This window comes from Oculina patagonica, chromosome 4 (assembly GCF_052425735.1).
Source record: "Oculina patagonica isolate OP01 chromosome 4, crgOcupat, whole genome shotgun sequence".
Lineage (NCBI taxonomy): Eukaryota > Metazoa > Cnidaria > Anthozoa > Scleractinia > Oculinidae > Oculina > Oculina patagonica.
In genome coordinates this window covers 44,784,012-44,794,774 of record NC_135761.1, presented here as the reverse complement: position 1 = coordinate 44,794,774, position 10,763 = coordinate 44,784,012, and the positions used below count along the sequence as shown (strand labels likewise).

Below are 10,763 nucleotides of genomic sequence, written 5' to 3'. Positions count from 1 at the left end.
AAATGACACCTCAGAACTGGACTTGCCGTTATGGATGGAACAATCCACAGATACGGAAATACTGCAGATTGTTTTCTCAATGTACTGGATCGAAGGGACAAAGTAAATTTAGGTTACGTTTAGCAAAGATACGCAAACAATTCTTTTTCGTATGGCATTATCCCCAAACAAAACAAACATACCCCAAACAAATATTATTGCTTGTGAATATTAATAACTCATTTCCTGCAGAATGACGCTCTCCCGTTAAGCTTCCATTGAAGCTTCCATCGACCCCTCTCTTAATATTCAAACTAGGATGCAAAGCGGTAATTTGGTTGCAATTTTTGACACCTCTCTAAAAAGATCCACCAAAGGTTTCTGCAATAAAAACAGATTCCACCCATTGCTGTAGAACTTAAGAAACAAGTAGTCAAACACCTTAATCAATTGGGAGGGGTTTATTCGTTAGCCTTCCAAACCACTTTAAAACCTTAGATCAGGGCGTTGCAATGCACAATTCTAAATTGTATTGTCTTTGCTAATGAGAGACTCAGTGATATATTGTTAATTCAAACATTAAGCTGTACTTTCTTTGAAGAAGCAATTGAATCCGTAAAGAATTTACTTACTCCTGTAGGATACTTTACTCACTTTTGCTAAGGACAGTCTTCGATTTTTGGAATCTTAATTATCTTGTCCTGGCTAAGAGATAATTATGCCTACATTGGGACGATTAATAAGTTGAATTCGATTTTTGGAAAATTTGATATTGTAAAAAAACTTTAACTAATCAAATTTTGTTATTTGGTAAATATTATATCTATTGTAGAAGATGTAGTAACAGCTATCATACATTGTGTGGCTTTATTGCTAGAACAAGATATAGACTAACAAGGCAAAAAAAACAAGCTCCTTGAACATTTTCAAAAGAAGAAAAAAGGTTTAAAAAAGTATACGTCGAAAACTTTGTGTAGACAAACATTTTTTACACCTTTATTTTATTAAGAAGTAGTATCATTTTCGTTGAAGTATTTATTTTTATCGTTAATAACTTCTTTTCATTTATTTGTATGCGTATCAGTGTTTGTAATTCATTATACTAGCTGTAATTTATAGTAGAGTAATTGAAAGCTCTAAACAATGTAATACCCCCACGTTCAGTTTTCTTTAGAAACTATTGTAGACTCTTGTTTCTTTAAAGGGATGAGAAAAATAAACAAATATAAGTGAACTTTTTGTTTCTTGCCTGACGAGTTTATGTATTTAATTATTTATACTTAAATACGTGATGCCAATTTAACTTGTATAAGAAAACACTTTAGAAAATTGTGCTGTACAATTACCCATAAAAACAAACATGTTTTCTTAAAGGAGTTATGGCATAATATTGCTAGTCATTTTTCTGATGTACAAAACTTACTTTTAAATTAATTGAGTTGAATCTCAAATTATTAGTTAGAATAACGAGTAGAAAAACGCGAAAGAAACCTGATATAAACAACGATGGATACAGCTGTTATGAATTACGATTCATCAAACTTAAAAAATAAACATACAAGAAATTCTTCATCGAGATATAAAAGCTAAATGACATTAGGGAAAAATATGAAATATGAAATAGTAGCTAGTAGAATAATGTGGCTATAGAAGTGTAGTGAGTGCGTCAATAAAAAAAAATCGTCCTCATATTCAACACGCAAATACCTACCAGCTTCTTCAACAATAGTGCATCTATCTCATTTTTTATTTAGAAAGTCAAAAGATTCATGCCAGGTTTCAGGTGTTCAAGTAAAGCAAAGACAAATTAGCTCAACGCTTATGTGTGAATGTTATTCGTGTTGACAACTGCATTGGGGCAAACATTCACGCGAAAATGAAGACACAGAGACTTGATTTGGTAAGCGTTTTCATTTTAACTCTTTAAACGGCCAAAACATTTTCTCGATTCGAAAGATAACATTGCAAGACGATATTCATCTCAACATAAATTAAACTGTTGATGACAATTACAGAAGTACAAATATCTTTAAATTTTTCGTATTCAAGGCACAGGCGTGGAAGAAATAAAAAAGTGAAGGATGACAATAACCGAACTGGTAATTGAATGTTTACTAGTATGTTCTAAATTTGTAAGAATTTCCCGCTTGTCGCAATTAGAATGAGATTAAAAAAACATCAGTCATGCAAAGAAGTGTCACTAACATTAATGTATCCAATGCTGGAATATTTCTTTATAAAGGGATATCGAAAAAGCTGTGGCTTGTCGAACGGAAATGAATGGTAAAGCATATTATATATGTTGAAATTGTGAAAGAATAAAACTACTGTCTGCTTTGACTGGTATTTTTATTCTGGCGTCATCAAAATTATTACATGTAACTGATCTTAACTGTTAATCCTGCTACGTTATTTTTATTCCTATTCTAAACATGATAACATTAATCTATATAGGCAAAGTTTGGTGTAGACTGCGAACTTCGTTTTGTAAATAAAGCATTTAAAGATTGTTTTATGTCCACCAGGGTGAACGTGTTTCTGAGTCGTCACCAAAACCGATATTTTCGTGCTACTTTTGAATTTTTAAACCTGAAAATAAATTTTCAAGTTATACCTCAAGAGCTACGAAGTGGAAGCAAATGATACTTCGTCATTTATGAATGAATGATATTTATTTATTATGAAACATGGCATATTTTCTATGAAAGGTTCTCACTAAAAAGAAAGAAAAATAAGTAAAAAAAACAAAAACAATTTTGGCGAAAAACCCTTTGAAGACATGGTTGTCATGAGAACGTTATGTCAAGCGACCAAACAATTTTCACCTCAAAATCTTTCCTGATAATTAAGTCCCGTCGTTGGCTAAGGTATCAGTATACCTCACATTCTCACAAAAATGAAAATTTTCTCTTGTTAGGAAATTTTGTTGTCTTTCTTTTGCAAAAAAAAAACACGAAAAAGGAAGCTTTTTTGGTTTCTGAGAAAGAGGAAAAAACAGGATTTTGTATTTGTTATTAACACCAACTGAGCGTACATGAGTTCGTTTCATCGCTTATTTAAATCATCCTGAAACGCCATGGAGCTGCATTTCATTACGGCAACATACGTCATATTTCACGGGATCGCACTTAATTCTCCGGTTCTCTTTAGTATTTTCAATAGTTTCTAAATTTTAGCATTTCATTCTCAGCCTGTTTCTGCGTGTTATTATTCTTGATGTCTTCACGGAAACCGAAAGTATCGTGCCCGTTTGCTTCAGGAAAGAAGCCAAAACGGTGAAAGAACAAGCAGCTCGTTTCCAGCTTCGATGGCTGTTGAATTAGCAGCGAGCGATAATGGTTGCTTTTACGATCAATTTTTTTTACGACTTCGATTTTTCAACGAACGCCAATAACATGAAGAAGTGATTTTAGCTATTTCTTTTAATATATCTAAGTCGTTAAGATTTTAGAATTTTTTAACTATATAGTTGTGTTCTTCTTGTGTTCTGAAAAACACCCACTCAAATTCGCGTCAAAAAATATTTTGCCTAAAACTCCGGCAACTGAAAGACTTTACCGAGGCTAGAAATAAAACAGATTTGGTTTGACTCGATATGGCCTGCGTTTTGAGCTATTAAATATTTTTCCCCTTCGGGCCCGCCGCAACGTAAAAAAAATTAGAAAATTATGCATTTTTGGAGCCGCTGGCAAATATTTTATTCGCATCGAACACCGACAATTTTTATATCAATTTGTTCATAAACATTTCTAGTTTTCTAAGAAAGTAGCAAGATTTCCCTCAATCAAGGATATAATGACCACTACTGATTGGCATAGAACGAAAGTTGAATAATGGCCTTGATTTAGAAGCGTAAACACGAGTTGTGTGTTTCTCAAGTGCATGAGGCGCCGTCCCTTTCTAGCCAAAGAACTGAAAGAGGTGGTCCGGCAATCATTAACCGAGCAATTACAAAGGAATCAAACCAAATCTGTTTTAGTTCTTGCTTCGGTGAAGTCTTTCAGTTGCCAGGGTTTTGATGTGAAAACGCTGGCATTTGTTTGAGAAAGACGGCCACTTAAGCTTTCAGAATATAGGTTCATGAGGTTTCCTTATAAAGCACGCTTGTAAAAAATCGACTTGCAGACACTGTCATTCTGTAAGTACTAATACCTAAAAGTAAGACAAGTCCGAAGTCAACGAGGGTACTTTGTGTCCTACCACCAGGCTAGTTAAATAGGGTTAAAAACTGTCTTTGTCCACAAGCTGGGTCTTTGATGGCATGGAAAGCTCAAACACTTGTCATTCATCTGACATCAGAGAAGGGCTAAGAGGGTGGTTACCATTTCAACGACAAATTACTACACGACATAATTATAAGCTGCAATTCAATCTCTTTCTTAGACGAAACGAAGAATATGGGGCATTACAAAGTTCACAATTTTACTTATCTACCAAACTTTGAGGATCATCACAGCAACTGAGGAATATAATTACGAAGAAAGATCTCAAAGAGGAATTGCACTGTTGAACCACACATACAAGTCTGTGTACACTGAAGACTATCCCAGCTGTCTTATGTCGTGCTTGCACGACTCACGGTGCAAAAGCTTCAACTACTGGTGGCATACCTCACAGTGTGATTTGAACAACGTCACAAAATATTCAGCTGAGGCAAAATTCTTGAAAGGGGATTTGTTGTCCACATACATGGGGATGAAGAGAGAAAAGACTGGTAAGTAAATTGCAACTTTTTCATTATTGCTGGCTTGATAGCAAACGAAGTAGAGCGTGTTTTTGAACACTCGTTGGTGTAGCCTATAGACGCAGGATTTCTTCAGTGAAACTAAGTTGTTTAACTTTGCAATGTAATAATAGCAAACTCAAAATATTTTTTTTTGCCACAACTGTGTATAATTTGTGTACTATGTACGCTGGCAGGAAATAAATGAAATGTCGAGAGTATTTTGGTAATTTAAAAAATTAGGTAATGGGGCTAAGCTTTTTCTGGAAAAAGTAGTCATGCGCCGTGAAAACGTTTAAACTTAAAGTCCGAAACCTTTTTGTAGTATCTCTTATCAATGATCTGCTCTTTGCAAACACAGTTGGTGGGCTTGAACCTGCATTACAGCCTTGCAAGTTTGATTTCGAAGACGGAATCGACGGCTGGGAGAAGACGGGCACAGCGTTTAACAACCAGCCGACCTATGGTGATAACCCTACAGCTCGAGGAAGCCCCTCAGCTCCTGCCGGCCAACAGGGAGACTGGTGGATTGGAACACACGAGGACCGACCTTCCAAGTCAGTACCCGCGGGAGGATATCAAGACGACGTACCCCAGGGAACTCTTACGTCCCCATCCTTTAACATCAGGGGCCGTAACATGTCGTTTCTGATTGGCGGAGGCTGTGATATAAGCCTTGTTCGCGCAGAGTTAGTCATCGACGGACAGGTCGGTATCCCATTCATCTTCTTTAACGTTTTCACTCAAGTAAGACGTTCCACATTACTATATACATGGGCTTGTTTCGAAATTGTAAGACTTTTACGCGTCACTTAAATGTGTTGGGTTTTTATTAAATGTCATTTCAGTTACAAATGTTCCATATTCGAGTGAAAACCAGTCCTCGTTGGATTAGGCCTGCTTAACCTTCAAAGACTGCCAACAAGCAGTAAGCTCGGTATTTTTACTTAAAAAAAAAGAAAAAGAAGGGGCTTGTCATCGTCTTAAAAAGTAATGTCGCGTCCCTGCCGTAATTTCCTGAAAGGTGATGCAAATTCTAAAATTCAGATGTCCTTTATCAGGCTCGGTTTAATTAAGTAGGTCTTTTGCTAGGTGCGTATTTCTACCGTATTGCTGTCTCCAAGCTGGATGGAATTCCTCTCTTCCTTAGCTCACCATATAGTATTCGTTTCATTTCGCAGGATGCAGCTGTCAGGGAAGCCACCGGTCATTGCCAGGAGAGAATGACCCGCAAGACCTGGGACGTTGGAGATTTTATTGGTCAACGAGCACGCGTAAGATTGGTTGACAACAGTTCAGGTGGATGGGGTCATATCAACTTTGATGACTTGAAAGGAGACATTACCTGCGACCAAGACTAAAGGCAATTTAGTATGTTTGATGAGCGTTCTTTGTAGATTTTTATCTGGGAATCTTAGTAAAGCTAAGTCTTACACATCACATGACTCTTTAACAACCAGTAAACCACAAACTGTTTTAACGGCACAAAGATTTAACCCTTACATGTTGTCGCTTCTACTTAAAAAAGGCTTTGGCTCGCCCAGACGTATTGAAAAATTCGAATGTTTTTTTTTTCCTTGTTTCGACGGTTTTGAAACCATGTTAACCTTAATCGATTCTTTCAATTCTTCATCAGTACGAAATGTAAGTCTTTTTACGGTACGGAATTCAAATCTTTTAACTCGTGAATTAATGTATGGGTCGTATCAATTCAATAACTTATTTGATTGCACCTTTGTCAAACACGGTATTGCTGTGACCGAAGATGAATAAAATTACACAACAATAATTCTATCATCTGTTTCGTTGGTGCGTTCCTAGAGTAGTGTTAATTTGGACAATCGGGCAACAATCGATCCACATTAGTTTAAATCATCGTTTGGCAATTCTTTATCATCAGATTCAATAAATACCAGGAACATTTGCCGCTTTGTTTACCTTCTACACTCAATACAGTAAAACCTCGATATGAAGAAGTGTCAAGGAACTTTGAAAACTCATTGGTTGTAACAAGGGTTTGCTATAAGCGGGGTTTTGTTCCAACACATTTTACTGTTAGTGACTTTGGCCGGTCTGAAGAGTATCGTTCGTGATACTAGATAAAACCTTGGACTTACAAAGGGGAAGGCGATACTGGGTTTCCACTGCATCAGTGTGTACACGGCCCTAGTATAGATGCCAATTCACAATGTAGCGGAAATAAAGAAAGAGCAAACTAAAGACCGGGCAATCGAAAAATTATTGTATCGTTCCGCTTGCGTTCGTGGTTCACTCAGAAATGAGGACAGCCACCAACTTCAGAATCGTTATCTGCCAACCAAATGGGTAGCGTTTTTGACCTATTACGTTTTGAAATAGGCCACTTTATATTGTGTCTGTTTGCTTAGAAGGTAAGATAGATTCAGAGCGTATTCCCGGTTTCTGTAGCGTTAAGCAACAAGAAGTATTTTTACACCCACTTGATGAAATGCTTGTCCATTGCAGGGTTACCCCTCAGCATTATTCACCGTACGCATCTATACACCATGGTGGAGAGAGGCACTATGGGTGTGAATTTTCTTGCCCAAGAACACAACACAAGGGTTCCGGCTAGCGCTTGATCCAGAGTCCAGCGTGCTAACCATTAGGCCACTGCGCCTCCTTATTAGACTTTTAATTTCAATTAAACCGAGGTTTGTGTTCTTGTATTGAAAAATCATATAGACCTTGGGCATTCATGTGCAGCGTACATGGTGTTTGACTCGTTGACAAATCTCTTGTGGTAAAAAACAATTCAAGTTTTGTTGCCATTTTGTGTGGTTCAGGATGACTGAATGCCTTTTATCGGTGCATAATCAAACGTTGGAGGCCAGTCTTGTTAAATTCTTGGAGCGGTTTTGGATCTAAACCGTGTATAAAATGAGCGAGAAAGAAGAGGAAGCACCCAAAGGCGCGAGCTGCCTAAGGAAACCGAACAACAAAAACAATAGTATAGTGGTTTCTCATGAGCATATCAGGACCCAATACATTCAATATGCTATGCTGGTGCACATCAAACGATTAGATCGTAGGGCGAATTTGTTTTGTTAGGGTAACTGTAACATAAAATTGTCGAGCTGCTCAAGCTTCCGGAAATGGCGCTCATTTAAAGTATAAACTACTAAGTGGTTTCAAAGATCTGATTTTGGAAAGTCAAATAGATAATTCAAACCATTGAAGGTTGGCCATCACATTCAGAGGATTTCAAAGAACTTCAGAGTATTCATATTGTAGCCTGACTAGCTTAAACTCTGCATTATCCATTACAACCTGACTGCGGAGCCAATCTATCTAGGAGATAGAGGTTTTCCATTTGATAAGTAGCAAGAACAGTAATCTGTTGAAAAGCAGAAACACAACTTTGTTAGCCATCCTTTATACACGACACGAATGCAGCTAAAACATAACAGAACAGAAAGGGTAATAGCTTCTGAAAGTCGCTCACTGCATGGAAAAATATTGCACGACTTTTTTGAAGGTTATGATGTTTGTAAACACATTGATCATTTGTGCTTAATTATTTTGAAAGTTACATGAGGAGAGGGGGGGGGGGGCGGTGGGCTGCTTGGAGCTAACGTCTTTTGCGTGCATATCATCAGTCTCATCACTTTTAATCTTACCGATTGAACGAAGTTACACTGAGTTACCCTTGAGCTGACGCAGAGTTACTCTGAGCTACTCCGAATTAAATGTGTGCTTATGCCGAGTTACTCCGAACTTGCTGTCAGTTACTATGAGCTACTCTGTGCGATTGCCCTGACTTACTCTGAGTTACATAAGCGGTGAACCGGGGCGCAGGGGAGATGCAGTTGGAGTGGGAGTGATTGCTCCGCTTTCATGTTTTGGTGCCGAATAATTTTACTAGTGCAGCATAAAACTGCATACCCTTGTACCCAGTTTGACTGTGAGAAAAAGGGTTAGGTTTGAATCATTTGAATTTGAATTGCTTCTCATTCGAACTGCTCCTTACCGGTCAGTGGAAACTTCCTACCCACTAGGATTCAATACTCCCGTTGCTGAAGTTTATGACGCGGAAATTTTGCATTCGCTTTTAGTGTATGCTACTTTCAATATGCTAATGAGTTACTCTGAGTTACTCCCAACTTACTCATGAATTACTCCCAACTGGCTCATGAGTTACTCTGAGTTACTCCCAACTTACTCATGAATTACTCCCAACTTACTCATGAGTTACTCTCAACTGGCTCATGAGTTACTCTGAGTTACTCTCAACTTACTCATGAGTTACTCTCAACGTGCCCATGTCTTACTCTGCGTCACTCCCAACTTGTTCATAAGTTACTTTGAATATCTCAAAGTGAGTGACGCAGAATACGTTACCCTGAGTTACTCACTCTGATCATGAGTGACTTCCAACTTGCTCATGAGTTACTCTCAACACTGAGTAACTAAAAGTAGAGTTAGCAACTCAATGTGAGTAACTCATGGTGAGAAACTTTGAGTAAGGAACTCAGAGTGAGCAACGCAACGTGAGTAACGCAAAGTAAGTAACTAAAAGCAAGTAAATCAAGGAAAATAAATCAAGGTGAGTAAATCATAGTGAGTAACTCAGAGTGAGTAACGCAAAGTGAGTAACTAAAAGTGAGTAAATCAAAGTTAGTAACTCAGAGTGAGTAACGCAAACTGAGTAACGAAAAGTGAGTATATATGTAACGCAAAGTGAGTAACTAAAAGTGAGTAACTCAGAGTGAGTAACTCAGATCTAGAGTGCGTTACTCTGAGTAACTCAAAGTGAGTCACTCTGAGTTGATCCCAACGCATGAGTGACTGTCAGTACCTCAAAGTGCGAAACTGAGAGTGAGTGATTTACAGTCACTCATGAGCAAATTGGAAGTAACGCAGAGTAAGACAAGAATGAGCACAACACAGCAACAGTGAAAGTCAATTTTATTCATAACACGTTCGAAATTATATATCGTGAAACAAAATGTGCTGTGCTCTAAACGATACATTGGATGGAATTTAATGGCTTGGTATAATTTCATAATCACAATCTTGTTCTCTTTAACTTCAGTCTTTCTTCTTCAAACGTCTTGACTCACAGTTCCCTTTCTTCTACTTTCCTGACTTAGTGTTACAGCGTTGGTTGCTTAATGAACGAATGAAAACTTTATTTACCCTCGGTATAATGAAGCGTGTTAGGCCTATAGCAAGTAATGATGTTAAAATTGAGTAAAATAAATACATGAATAACGAAAAAAGTACTTGATTTAATCAAGTCTTGATAAAGAGGGGTTTGCCAGTTTTTTTTTCTCAAGATGAACGGCTCCAAGATCAAAGTTGTGCGGTTCTGTTAACCCTATTCAGACCGGGCTTTTTTGGACCTTCTTAGACCGGGGGGGGGGGCTTCGGAAGCCCCCCCTATCTAACTTCCAGAATATTTAAGCAATCACAATGAAACTTATAGGATGTATTGTTTGTCCGAAAATCTCTCTTTTGGTATATGTCACGTGAGATGGTGACGTCACATCACGTGACAATCACATCATGATGTCAAAACAGCCGCCATCTTGGATCCGCCATCTTGGATTTCAAAATTTGTCCAAAATGCCCGAAAACCACCCAAAATTATTGCAAAGTACTCAAAATCAATAAAAATGTGCTTTAAACCCGTAAAAATGTAAAAATAATTACATTTAAGTTGATTTTTATTGACAGAAACACGCAAAATTACAAATTTGGGAAAACATGCCTGTCAAAATGCCGTTGCCATGGTGATGTCAAGTTCATGACACATCATCCAACCCTACCAAATTGTTGCCAGATAAATTTTAGGAAAACTCAGAATGTTTGGGAGCGTTTGATTTAATCTTAAAAAAGTTATAAAAGTTCAAAGTCAGCGCGGGCCTCAAAAGCCCCCCCCCCCCCCCCCCCCCCCCCCCCCGGTCTGAATAGGGTTAAGAATCCAAAATGATACTTTCCATACCAACATACCAATAATTAATGAGATGCAAATATCTTGTTATCTTTCCTTACTTACTAATAAATCACTCAATCATAAGGTACATTCTATATCATTTCG

At 37.6% G+C, this 10,763-nt stretch overlaps 1 protein-coding gene across 1 annotated transcript; it reads left to right on the top strand.

The window, feature by feature from the left end:
- The first annotated feature begins 1,798 nt into the window (after positions 1-1,798).
- On the top strand, positions 1,799-6,472 carry LOC144652612 (uncharacterized). Its single transcript, XM_078512688.1, has 4 exons — positions 1,799-1,879; positions 4,363-4,693; positions 5,064-5,410; positions 5,884-6,472. The coding sequence occupies exons 1-4, from the start codon at positions 1,856-1,858 to the stop codon at positions 6,061-6,063; spliced, it is 882 nt and encodes a 293-aa protein (XP_078368814.1). The 5' UTR covers positions 1,799-1,855; the 3' UTR covers positions 6,064-6,472.
- Positions 6,473-10,763: the final 4,291 nt, after the last annotated feature.

Bases quoted from the DNA above. Each gene is read 5' to 3' on its own strand.
- LOC144652612 (XM_078512688.1), top strand. From the start codon at position 1,856: ATGAAGACACAGAGACTTGATTTG. The intron at 4,694-5,063 runs GTAAGTAAATTG...TTGCAAACACAG, and splicing joins GATGAAGAGAGAAAAGACTG to TTGGTGGGCTTGAACCTGCA. The intron at 5,411-5,883 runs GTCGGTATCCCA...TTCATTTCGCAG, and splicing joins AGTTAGTCATCGACGGACAG to GATGCAGCTGTCAGGGAAGC.